At 41.9% G+C, this 13,513-nt stretch overlaps 1 protein-coding gene across 5 annotated transcripts in view; it reads right to left on the bottom strand.

Annotated features, from left to right (window-relative positions):
- The window catches only part of NUP214 (nucleoporin 214), a 98,282-nt gene that overhangs the window by 38,195 nt on the left and 46,574 nt on the right, over positions 1 to 13,513 (bottom strand). For all 5 annotated transcript variants that reach the window (XM_080819212.1, XM_080819214.1, XM_080819213.1 and 2 more), the window contains 2 exons: positions 2,453 to 2,528; positions 863 to 941 (listed from right to left, as the gene is read on the bottom strand). In XM_080819212.1, coding sequence (XP_080675338.1) covers positions 863 to 941; positions 2,453 to 2,528 — 155 coding nt within the window. The remainder of the gene's footprint in view (positions 1 to 862; positions 942 to 2,452; positions 2,529 to 13,513) is intronic.

Raw genomic sequence — 13,513 nt, 5'->3', positions numbered from 1 at the left:
CAGCTTTCGATTACAGAGAAAGTTGGAATGACTGTATGGCTGAGCAGGGATGACGGAAAGCAGGCTGCTGATGTGCGGGGTTCTGTCTCCAACAGAATCTGCCCAGAGACCCACTTGAGGGCATGAATGAAAACAAATGCTGGAGTCCCAGGTGGGGTGAAAACTCGGAGCTGTGGGAGGCACAAGACCCCCGAAGCAGAAAGTAACACATGCCAAATTAAGGGTAATAAAAAAGGTGCCAACAGAAGGGGATGCTGAGGATGACGCCACACCAACAACAGGTTATATGTAACCTTGTGCTTCCAAGTGGTTTGGGCAATGTGGACCCCTGGGTCAAAGCACCAACGGGGATGACAAAAATTACAAATTTTAGTTAAGAATGACTAAGCTTGAGTGGGTACTGGGAAGTACACGAGGTCATAAAATCTGATACTGACATTTACCCTGACCTCTTCTATCACATCACATCTGTTTTACCTTCTGCATTTTACCAGCTTTGAATTATCACTGTGAACCAAGAGGATTTTTTCATCCTTTTAGTAGAACAATACAGGTCATGTTCCACTCCCTTCCCCTCTTGACTTTCCAGCAAGACTGGTGACAACAACACTATTGCTCCTTTTCAGGAAAAGCATTTCTAGGAAGATTTTTCTCCTACTGCGCTCAAATTTCAGAAGTCTGCAGAGCTGAGGAAAGGCTCACTGATTTCCTGGAGACTGTTCATTGACTGAGGCCTTCCAAAGATCTCTTTAATAGTATCCTATGTCAACTGCCTCTGTGATCTGGAACGCTGAACTGCTATGTGTATGGGGTGGGGAGATCTTTTGCCTTTTTTTTCACTAAAGTAAAAATGCAAACTGACCTGAAGCTTTATCACCTGCTGACAACTGACCAGACACTGGCATGGGCGCTGATGGCTTTAGGGAATTTATCAGAGATCCCTGTAACAGAACACAAGCAGAACATTTATGTAAAACCACTAGCCATCCTTTAGAAAAGAAACATGTAAAAGGAGAACATCATTAAAAAGTAAGCAGAAATGGGGCGCCTGGGTGGCTCAGTGGGTTAAAGCCTCTGCCTTCGGCTCAGGTCGTGATCCCAGGGTCCTGGGATCGAGCCCCGCATCGGGCTCTCTGCTCAGCAGGGGGCCTGCTTCCTCCTCTCTCTCTGCCTGCCTCTCTGCCTGCTTGTGATCTCTGTCTGTCAAATAAATGAATAAAATCTTAAAAAAAAAAAAAAGTAAGCAGAAATACTTTTATTTAGCGTAATTTTAAAAATCTTTACAATTTAAGCGAGTATTTTTAAATGCCTGCTGTGTCTAAGGGCGTACTGGAGGATGGAAAAAGGAATATCCTGCAAGCTCCAAGAACGCAGTCTTGCCTATGTGGCTATTTTCCCAGTGCCCAGCACAGTGCCTGGCACACAAGAGGCACCAGATTATCAGGCAGCTGAGTAAATGAATGAATGAAATGGGTGCGGGCTCTCAATAGATATATAGTAAAATAAAAGGCCAAACTGTTTCACTTCTCCATCTCTGGGCAATGTTCTTACTCATTTGTTACGATTTATGCCTACTCAGGTGTCCTCCAAGGCCAACATGGAACCCTCCAGAAGCATGACCAGATGCTAAATGCTTAAATGCCGTTTTAAGTCATGGCAAACTAAGGCTCAGAGCCATGCTGAGAACTCACAATAGGCAAATTCTAACGTCTAATCTCAAACACAATCCAAAGTGACTCATCTCAGAGACATGGAGAGTAGCAGAGAAAGCAGAGAAATCTTCTTAGGGAAGATTTCAGAGATAGCTTAAGCTACCTTTCAGCCATCTCTGATTATTCTTTTCTGGTTTAACTATTTACAGTATAACCTATTTTTGTAAGAAACAGTGTTTATCAGGTAAAAACCTAAGTGTAGACATAACGAACATTACTGAAGAGGCAAGCTCTGAAAAACAGACATTGCAGGAGAAGCCAGAGAAGCCGCTCCCCAGGCACTGATCCTGAAAGGCGCAGTGTAAGAACCACAGATGGGAAGAAGGTACGAGAGCTGGGCTCCAGCTCAGGCTCCAGGATTTACTGGTCGTGTGAGCTTGCATCACTCGCTTGTGCCCAGCCTTTCCTCATCGGTGAAACACACTTAAATACCTGCCCCGTTCTACTGCACACAGCTGTCGTGTGGTTTAATGAAGATCATGTTAAGTGAAGGTAAATTAGAAACCAAAATAACCCTCACAATGATAAGGTATTAGAATTATGACCCAAGATGTCCAATGGCACGAGAAAACCGACTGACCTACTAAGTCAAGACCGGCATAAATTATAGGGAAAGGATCACAGGTCTTTGTCGGACTTAAAGTTTGTTTAAATGAAGTCAGGACTTAAAACAGGACTGTCTTCAGTTTCAAAGACAGACACTGCGCGACTGTTCAAAAAAGCAAAAATCAGGAAGTCACCTGCTTAGCCTGGTTAGCAGCTGCCGGGGTCATCGTGGGGTGAGAGGTCTTGGCTGCAGAGTACGGCACCGAAGAACTGGAAAAAAAACAAAACACAAAAGCGTATGCTCGAGAGAAAGGCATGTGGGTGGAGACTTAATTCATTCTTGAGCCCACCGTCTAGCCAGTAAATGATACCCATTTTGGGCAAAATATGTCAGGGACCTTAACCAAAGTCATGTGACACTTTTCTGAAGAATATATTCTTTAAATAAAATTTGAGTCTTCAGCATAAAGATCAAAGCAGTGAGCTTAAAACTTTTTTTTTTTCTTCCTGAAATCCTAAGAAAAAAAGTTAAAACTATTTAGAAGTAGAGCTTTTCCTCATCTGGACAGTCAGCCTACCTTATCCTCTCCCTTGCCCCCATCCCGAGTTCCAAGACTCTGTGGGGCCTGATTCTCTTTTCCAAGCCTGAGAAAGTGCTCGATAGGATCCACGAGTTGTCAGGAACGACTGTGCTAAATGGCTCCGGGGCGGGACTCAAAGAGGAGACAGAGACCGCCCCCTCGAGCCCAGCGCCCACGAGGCCAGCACACAAGAGAATCAGATGCACCCCATACCATGCAGCTCGCACCTTCGCTGAGGTCTGAAAGTGTATCCACTATGTATGGAAACGAGATCTTTTGTTAACCCTGGACACAGTAATACAGTGAACGGTTACTTCAGTAATTATTCGGTGTCAGCGTGTGAGGGAACAGACCTACCTGCTTAATGCAATCACGGATAAAATGCTCTATTCCCGGCTCCTGGGAGCAATGTGTTCACCTGTCCTCAGTCCAAAGCAACTTTGGCAGGGACAGCAGCACTACCTGTGGGATCTGGTTTTACTTTTCCGAATTCCCCCTAGAGTAGGGAGGATTGCTATTTTTCCACCAAAAAATTAACTTGGAAGAGGAACCACGAAAATAAATCCATGCCTCATAGAAGAAAATTATCAAGCGATGTTAACGCCCTTGCCAGCTCCCCAGGAATCTGTTGGATTAGCACAGGACACTTCCCAGGCTTTGTGAGATTGAGCGACAAGAAGCAAATGGAGTTATTTTCAATGAAACAAATCCCCTTTGCTTTTCTGTGAAGACAGAAGAAGCTATAAAAGTTCTCTCAAGAAACATGTCTCTGCTCCCCTGAGATGTTCCACCACAGAGAGAAGGAACGTGGGAGTAGGGCTGCTGGGGCTGAGAAAGCCTGGGGCAGACACGGCAGACCTGGGTAAAGATGTGGTTTGAGCTCCTAAAAATCACAAGGGAAATCAAAATCTTTTATGCTTTCCCACAGACAAACAAAAAAGAAATTATAAGTAAAAACAAAAGCAGCAACTCACCCAACTTTGGAATATTTTTTACGCCCAAAACTTAAGTCATGACATGATGGTAAATGAAACCATGCACGAAACAGGCTGAGCATAATTACTGCTCTAGCTGCTTGTGATAATGCTATAAAATCTCTCGGGTGTCCTAAATCCCCCAACACACAACACTGGGAACTCGTAGCACCGCCACACTGGGCCATGTGACAGCTCTGCAGAGAGACACTGCTCAGCATAGTCCGCTGACAAACCTATGGATTAGATGGGACCGGCCGGGACCGCAGAGTGCGACAGCCGAGAAGGGATGGCTGACTTCTCCCTTCTAGCAGTACAGGCCTGAAAGGAGAGATCAGAACTTCATCTGATGTGCTCTGTTCCACACCCGAAAACACAAGTCAGAGGGCCGCAAGCAGACACGGGCAGTGTACCAGGGCTCCAAAGAGACACCCACTACAGGCGTCGCGGATGACATTACATTACTGGTGACACTTGAGTGCTGCTTTAGAAATGAGTAACGGGGTGGCACGGGTCACGGAGTGTGGTCCAATTTGGTTCCTGGAGAAAAACACTTTCAACGGAGTCCTCTGGCTCTCATTCCCTAGATCTCTGATAAAAACTAAGCAACAACTACAGGTGAAAATACCAAGTATCATGAACACAGGAGACGTCACCACAGACCTTCAATTCAAGGACTGCCTTGAACACAAAAGAATCACTCCGCTCTCTGTTCTGTTGTTTGCCACCCCCTATCAGCGCCACCTGGCCACACAGGCAGGCTGATGTGCCCACGCTGAAGGTATGCGTTCTGCACACGATGACAAAACTGAATTGTTAAGGCCACGAAGTGTTAAAATGTCACCTAGACCTTTCTCAGCAGTACTTTTGATGTTAATGAACTTGAAACAAGGTAAATATACTATTGTTGTGAAAGGGGCCAACTACTCATTCTTTTACCTATTTTAACATATTTTTTGAGTAAGCTCTATGCCCAACACAGGGCTCCAACTCAAGACCCCAAGATCAAGAGTCGTACGCTCTACCGGCTGAGCCAGCCAGACGTCTCTATTTCAACATTTTAAAGGGCTTAAAAAGTAAGAAACCCGGTTATGCCTTATTTTGGTAATTCTTAATCATGATCATGAGCATCCTGTTACGTATTCATCAATGACACAGCGGATCTAAACTGTGAAAGCAACTCAAATGCCAACTAATGAACTAGGAATTTTTTGGTAATAGTTTAAAGAAAGGTAAGGCAAGTGAGGAGGAAGGACATTTCAAGAGCAACCGGAGAAGCAGACAAAACAAAGATCAGGAGAGGAAAGGAAAGCAGATGATAGAAGACGCAGAAAACAAAAGCTATCAGTCCATTTTCGCGCCTACCAGATGGACAGTCACCCTGAAGTCTGATAACAAATGTGACACTCTGGGCAAGGATACAGGCAAGCTTGTCATCATACACTGCCTGTGGCAAGATAAATGATACGACCTCTACAGGGGTAAATGTGGCAACAGCTGTCATAATTACATCCACGTATGTCCACAAGTACACAGATGCCTCCGCACCCTCCGCAGTCCCGCACTGGAGAGGTTAGCCTGCAGATACAGCGAGCTGCAAGCGTGCAAAGTAATCAACACGTCCAATTATTTATCCTAGCATTGTTGGTAACAACGCCAAGAGGAGCATCCCCCATGTCAATCAGTGTAGGGAGGAAAAAAGCTAACAGTTCATTTTTAGGAGTTTCTTATGTCTGTCGGTGGAGACTGTAACTGCCAACCATTGCTCCCCATTGGTAAATTTTATGTCCTTGAAGATTCAAAATATATTCCAAAATATCATTAAAAGTCTTCTAACCCAAACTGCAGTTCCTGCATGAATGTTCAGATGCCAAATGACTTAAATACTGTAGGAAATGCTTGAGAGCTCTGAGAAAGGCCTATGTTAAATATAAAAACGGGATTCTGTGAAGAATTCATAAGAACATGGAAAATGTTCACAATAATGTTTCACGATTAAGCTGAAAGAGGAGGTTGGTTACAAAGCAGCATGTAGTCAAACTTTACTTTAAAAAACTAAATTTTCGGGGCACCTGGGTGGCTCAGTGGGTTAAGCCTCTGCCTTTGGCTCAGGTCATGATCTCAGAGTCCTGGGATTGAGCCCACATCAGGCTCTCTGCTCAGCAGGGAGCCTGCTTCCCCCTCTCTCTCTACCTGCCTCTCTGCCTACTTGTGATCTCTCTCTCTCTGTGTGTCAAATAAATAAATACTCTTTAAAAAACTAAATTCTCAGAGAACAAAGATGAATAATATGTAAATAGTGACTGAACCTTTGTGGTGGGAATAAAGGTGATTTTAATTTTGTTCTTCTTAACTACCTGCTTTTTATAATTTCTACAATGAACATTTATAATCAGGAATCAAAGTTTTTACTAAAGTTAAAGTGGGGCAACAACTTTAAATCAGTGAAAGAAAGAACTGTCAATCTAGAATTCTTGGTGAAATATCCTTCAAAAACAAAAGTGAAATAAAGACTTTGGCAAACACATGAAAGCTGAAAGAATTCAGATCTACACCTGAAGAAATGTTAGAGAAATCTCTTCAAGCAGAAGGGAAACCACAGCAGACAGAGATATAGGACTAAACAAAGAAGGACTCTAGAAATAATAAAACCATCTGGGTAAGCAAAAGAGGTTTTTCTTCTTCTTTAAATCCATTTCAAAGATGATCAACTATTTATAACAACATATCATGGAACTGATAACACAGGTGGAAGTAAAATGTATAATGATGACAACAGCACAAAGGTGGGGAGGGCAGAAATAGGAGAATACTGCTGTCAGATTCTTACATGGTGTTTTTTAAAAAGACTTTATTTATTGGAGAGAGAGAGAGCGAGCGAGCGTGCGGGCCTTCATGAGCTGTGGGGAGGGGCAGAAGGAAAAGGGAAGCAGATTCCCTATTGAGTGGAGACACCGACATGGGGTATACCGACAGACTGGGTAAGTTAAAGATGTACACTGTAAACCCTAATGCAATCACATAAATAACATACAGCGTTACAGCTCATAAGCCAACAAAAAAGATAAAACAGAATCATAAAAAATACTCAACCCAAAAGAAGTTACAGAAAAAGAGGAAAGATGGAGCAAAGAACAGGTGAGACAAATAGAAGCCAAACAAACCAAACAGCAATATCACAGATTACAACCCAACACCATGTATCACATTAAATGTAAATGGTTTAAGTACTCTAATTAAAAGTCAGATTGTCAGACTGGATGAAAAGCAAAGACTCAACTACATGCTGTCTATAAGAAATCCACTTTAAATATAAAGACACAAAATAGGTTCAAAATAAAAGGATGGGAGAAAGATGTCCCATACTAGCACCAACCAAAGAAAGTTGGATTGGCTACATTAATATAGAAGAAAGTAGATTTCAGAGCAATTCATCTTACCAGGGATAAAGAGGGTCATTTTCATAATAACAGGGTCATTTCATGAAAAGAATGTAACAATCCTAAATGCTTATGCAACCACTAACTAACTTTAATAGGACACAAAAAACTGAGAGCACTGCTAGGTAAATAAGCAAATCCACAACTATAGTTGAAAACCTCAACACCACTTTTAGTAACTGACAGAATAAGTAGATAAAATCATTATGAAAATAGAACACTTGAACAACACTACCAACCAACCATCTTAACTTAATTGACGTTTATAGAACACTCCCAACCCACAAGACAGAATACATGCTCTTTTGAAGTGCACAGAGAACATTTACCGAAACGACTGACACTCCAGCTCAGAGGTTGGCAAACTACAGAACAACGACCAACTGCCTCTTTTTATTAATAGTTTTATTGTTAACAGCCATGTCTATTTATTTACATATGGTCTATGGCTGCATGCAGGCTACAATGGCCAAGATGAGTAGCTGAGACAGAGACTGTATGTCCTGCAAGCCTAAAATATTTACTGTATGGCCCTTTAGGAAAGGGCCTTCCTGATCTCAGTTCTGAATCATAAAAGAAGTCTCAATAAATTGAAAGACTTTAGGTCATGCAAAGCATGTTTTTTTTTTTTTTAAGATTTTATTTATCTATTTGACAGAGAGAGAGAGATCACAAGTAGGCAGAGAGGCAGGCAGAGAGAGAGGAGGGAAGCAGGCTCCCTGCTGAGCAGAGAGCCCGATGCAGGGCTTGATCCTAGGACCCCGAGATCACGACCTGAGCCAAAGGCAGAGGCCTAACCCACTGAGCCACCCAGGTGCCCCACAAAGCATGTTCTTTGATCACATGGAATTAAGTTAAAAATAATAAAAAGATATCTAGAAAACATCCAGTTATTTAGAAACTAAATAATATACTTTTAAATAACCCATAGGAATACATATATTAAAAAAAAAAAAACCTAAAAGGATAAATTCAAAAGTATTTTGAACTGAATGAAGATGAAAACATAACATATTCAAAATCTGTGGGATATAGCCAAAGTGGTTCTAAGACAGAAGTGTATAGCACCAAATGCCTATATTAGAAAAGAATGGTCATTAATCAATGACCTTAATTTCCACCTTAAAAAACTAGAAAAAGAAGAGCAAATAAAACCCAAGGTAAAAAGAAAAATGAAAAAAAAAAAAAGGTAGAAAAATAATAGGAAAAAAAAATCAGTGAAACCAAAAGCTGGTTCTTTGAGATCAATAAAATTGATAAACCTCTAGCTAGACTGATCAGGAGAGGAAAAAAAAGATACAAATTACCACTAACTGGGAAAAGGGAAGTGAAATCACTATGAATTCTGAACACATTAAGAGGCTACTAATCTGGGACTATTATGAAAAACTTCTTTAAGTGCCAACAGACTCAACAACTCAGAGAAAATGGACAAATTTCCAGAGAGACACAAACTACCAAAGTTCATTCAAGAAGATAAGCTGAAGAGTCCTATAGCTATTAAAACAAACAAACAAACAAAAACCTGGAAATTTTAAGCCTAGATGGCTCTACAAGTGACTTCTACCAAAGGATGAAATTAACAAATCTATATAAACTCTTCCAGGAAACTGAAGAAGAAAGAGTACTTCCCAACTCATCCTACAAGGCCAGCATTGTTCTGATACCAAAACAGAACAAAAACATCACAAGAAAAGAAAATCTATACACAAATATCCTTCATTAAGGTAGATACAAAAATTCTTGATAGAATTTTAGCAAATGGAATCCAGCCATATATGACAAGGGCAATGCATCATCATCAAAGATTCGTTTAACAATCAAAAACCAATCAATATGATGAGGCTACAAGACAACTTAAGGGGGAGGTGGGGGGAAGAGTCTTCGACAAATGGTGCTGGGACAACAGGATATCTACTTGCCAAAGAATGAAGTTGGACAACCGTGTCACACTATTTACAAAAATTAAGTCAAAATGGATTAAAGACCCAAATTACGAGTTAAAACTAAAAGATTAAGAAGAACACATAGATTTAAATCCTTATGACCTTTGATTACTCAATGGTTTCTTAAATATGACATCCAAAGCACAGGTAAATAAATAAATAAATAAAACTTCATTAAAATTAAAACTTTTGTAATTCAAAGGACACTATCAACAAAGTGAAAAACCACCTGAGGAATGGGAGACAAAGGATCCATTTTAAAAAAGGGCAAAGATCTAAATGGACATTTCTCCAAAGAAGATACAAATGGCCCGTAAGCACCAATGGATGCCCAACATCTTTAGCCATTAGGAAATGCATTTTAAAACCACGTAATACCCAACTAGGATGACTATAATAAAAAACACGGACCGTACAAGTGGTGGTGAGGATGTAGGAAAAATGGAACTCTCACTCAATCCTGCTGGGAATGTAAACGGTGTAGCTGTGCTTTGGAAAACAGTCTGAACTGTGTTTGGCTTAAAAAGCTAAACACTGAATTAAGATGATCTAGCAATTCCACTTTTTTTTTTAAGATTTTATTTAGTTGTTTGAGAGAGAGAATACACTCACAGGTGAGCAGGAGGAAAAGAGCAGAGGGAGAGGAACTCGATCCCATGACCCTGAGATCATGACCTGAGCTGAAATCAAGAGTCAGATGTCCAACCAACTGAGCCACCCAGGTGCCCCTAGCAATTCTGATTCTAAAATATTACCCCGAATACTTGAAAACAGGGACTCACACAGACACTTGCATACTGCACAAGGACAGTACACAATGTTCACTACATTATTAACAACAGCTAAGAGGGGGAAACCCACGTGTCCATCAACAGATGAATGGAGAGTATATCCATACAATGGAATATTAATCAGCCATAAAAGACTAAAATTCTGACAAATGCTACAACTTGAGTGAATTTTAAAAATTCAAGTGAAATACACCAGATATAAAAGGACCAATGATATATGATTCCACTTAAATGAGGTACTTAAAATAGACAAATTCTTAGAGACTGAAAATAGGATAGAGGTTACCAGGGGCTGGGCAGGGGGAGTGGACAGTTATTTAATGGGTACAGGTTCTGTCTGGGATAATGAAAAAGTTCTGGAAATAAATAGTGGTGAGGCTTACACAGCATGGTAAATGACTTAATGTCACTAAAAGTGTATACTTAAAGATGGTTAAGGGGCGCCTGGGTGGCTCAGTGGGTTAAAGCCTCTGCCTTCGGCTCAGGTCATGATCTCAGGGTCCTGGAATCGAGCCCCACATCGGGCTCTCTGCACAGCAGGGAGCCTGCTCCCCCCTCTCTCTCTGCCTGCCTCTCTGCCTACTTGTGATCTCTGTCTATCAAATAAATAAATAAAATCTTAAAAAAAAATAAAAAATAAAGATGGTTAAAATGGTAAATTGGTAAATGGTAAATTTTGTTATGTATATATTCTACCATGACTGTTCTGTCTCTACCATTCCTCACTTTAGCCCTTTCTTAACGTAAGAACCAGAAGCTTCCTGCTAAAGCCATAGGGCATCACAACTATTCATGTTTATCAAAGCTCATAGAATTTTACACTAAAAAAAGGTGAATTTTAGTATATATAAATTATGCCTCAAAAAAAAAATTGCTAATGTAAAAAACAAATCAGATCGGGTTATACAACTGCCTCAAAGCATGCAACAGTCTGCAGCCAGGTCCTGACCAAGACTCACTAAACGCTGTAGGGCACAGAACTCCACCTCTGCCCCTGCTCCCTGACCTTGGCTCAAAGGTGTGTCTCCCCCCCCCCCCCCCCCCCGCCCCCGCCTCCAGCCACCAGAAGCCTCCTGGCCTTCCCGAACTTGCCAGACATGCTCCTGCTATAGGCCCTGTGTTTGGGGCTTTCTGCTTTAGGATACTCGTGAGATCTGCTTGGTCTCTGGCCTTCTGGTTTTTATTCAAATGTCAAGTGTCAAAAGCCACTGGAAGGAAGAATTTTCTGTAAGACAGGAAGATCCAGCTTAATGGTGAAAGCAATATGGTCTGGTGCTTCTGAAATACTGTAGCCACTGACCACAGGGGAGAAGCACCTTCTTTGGCCACCCATTTCTAAAACTGTAGCCCACACCCAGATCACTCCTAAAATCCCTTCCCTACTTCAATTTCCTCCATTATACCTGTCACCATCTTAAACACTGCGTATTTTACTTACTCATTTCACTTATTGTTTGTCTTTCCATAACTAGGGCAGGGTTGGTTGGTGGGTTTTTTGTCTGTTTCTTTTAACTGCTTTATCCCCAGCACCTAGAACAGTGTATTAAAAGTATTTAATTAAGGGGCGCCTGCGTGGCTCAATCAGTTGGGCTACTGACTCTTGATTTCAGCTTGGGTTGTGATCTTGGGATCATGGAATTGAGCCCCATGTCGGGCTCCATGCTCGGTGCAGAGTCTGCTTCCTTCTCTCCCTCCCTCTCTTTGCCCCTCTCCCCACTGACATGCTCTCCCTAAGATATTTTTTTTTAAAGATTTTATTTATTTATTTGACAGAGAGATCACAAGTAGGCAGAGAGGCAGACAGAGAGAGAGGAAGAAGCAGGCTCCCCGCTGAGCAGAAAGCCCGATGTGGGGCTCGATCCCAGGACTCTGGGATCATGACCAAAGCTGAAGGCAAAAGGCTTTAACACTGAGCCACCCAGGCACCCCAATATTTTTTTATAAGTACTTAATTGAGCATTTGTTGAAAGAATAAATAAATGAACACCAAAAGCCCTGAAAGAAATGATGTGTCAGCTAAGCAACTGCCTTCAGCTCAGGTCATGATCCTAGAATCCCAGGATCAAGTCTCGCATCAGCCTCCCTGCTCAGCAGGGAGTCTGCCTCTCCCTCTGATCCTTCCCCTTCTCATGCTTTCTCTCACTCTCTCAAATAAATGAAATCCTAAAAAAAAAAAAAAGAAAAGAAAAAGAAAAAGAAATGATGTGTCTGGTGTGCTTTGGTAAAAAATCAAAGAAACCAGCACCCCCACCTCATTTAGCCTCTCTTCATACTCCACCTCCTGCCAGGCGTCTGGCCATACTGGCCTTCTTTCAACTCTGCCTCAAACGTGCTCTGCTCCGTCGAGGGTTCGGGCTTCCGGATATTCTGCATCCTCTGTCCAGAACCCTCTTCCCTCCACAGGCAGCTTCTGGTCACTTCAGCTAAAGTATCTTTCCCTTACCAAGCTCCTCACCAATCCAGACTCAATCAGGATGCCTCATGACATGCCTGCACTTCCTCACTGGACTTACTGTACTACAATCAAGTAACTCCCTGTGTAATTGCCAGGGGCTCTTGGTGGCCGTCCCGCTAGAACATAAGTGCTGTGAAAGTGGGGACTTGGTAAGTTTTATTCACGACTACCTCCCTAATAACCCAGGGCAGCATCATACTCCTAGGAGACGCCCCGTGAAAATCTGTGGAATCCAAAGCGACTGAGGAGCCGTGGGTTCGCACTCGATAAACCCTCTTCCTTAAAACAGAGTGGCTGGTTCGTCAATGAATGTAACAGATGAAGCCAATGAACATGGGATACCCCAATGGCAGAAATATGTACACCCATCGTATAATAAATCTTCTATAAGATACTACTCAGAAAAAGTTAAATGTAAAGTTAAGTACTTAAAATACATTCCAGAAAACTACCACTTATCAGAATATGAAAGCGGTTTCATAATGAACATGTTTCTCTCTCCAGCTTTCTTATTGGAAGAGGTGGTAAACACCAGTTCACGTTTCTTGATTATGCTTCGCATTAACACATTACTCGACGCATGGTTATTAAGAATGAACTACATTCCAGGAACCGCGCTGGAATGTAGTTCAATAACTGTACTGTTCAATAACTGTACTAGAATCCAAATCTGCAGGGAAGGAAGAGAAAGTTTCTTCGAGATTCCCTTTGATTTGTTGTGTCTGTTTTTCTTAAGACAGAGAAAAGGGTAAACTTGGAACTCTTCCTCTGACAAAGCCCTGATAAGAGATCTGCTCAGATGAACCAGGTGAGGAAAGAGTTTAAGAAAAGGCTAAGGGAGGGACACCTGGGTGGCTCAGTGGGTAAAGCCTCTGCTTTTGGCTCAGGTCATGATCTCAGGGTCCTGGGATAGAGCCCCGCATCGGGCTCTCTGCTCAGCGGGGAGTCTGCTTCCCCACCTCCTGCCTGCCTCTCTGCCTACTTGTCATCTCTCTCTCTCTGTCAAATGAGTAAATAAAATCTTTAAAAAAAAAAAAAAAAAAAGGCTAAGGGAAATCACTAAGAGGT

The sequence above is a fragment of the Martes martes genome (genome assembly GCF_963455335.1).
Source record: "Martes martes genome assembly, chromosome: 12".
NCBI classification, from domain to species: domain Eukaryota; kingdom Metazoa; phylum Chordata; class Mammalia; order Carnivora; family Mustelidae; genus Martes; species Martes martes.
The sequence above is the reverse complement of the archived record's forward strand: the minus strand, read 5'-3'. Positions and strand labels throughout refer to the sequence as shown.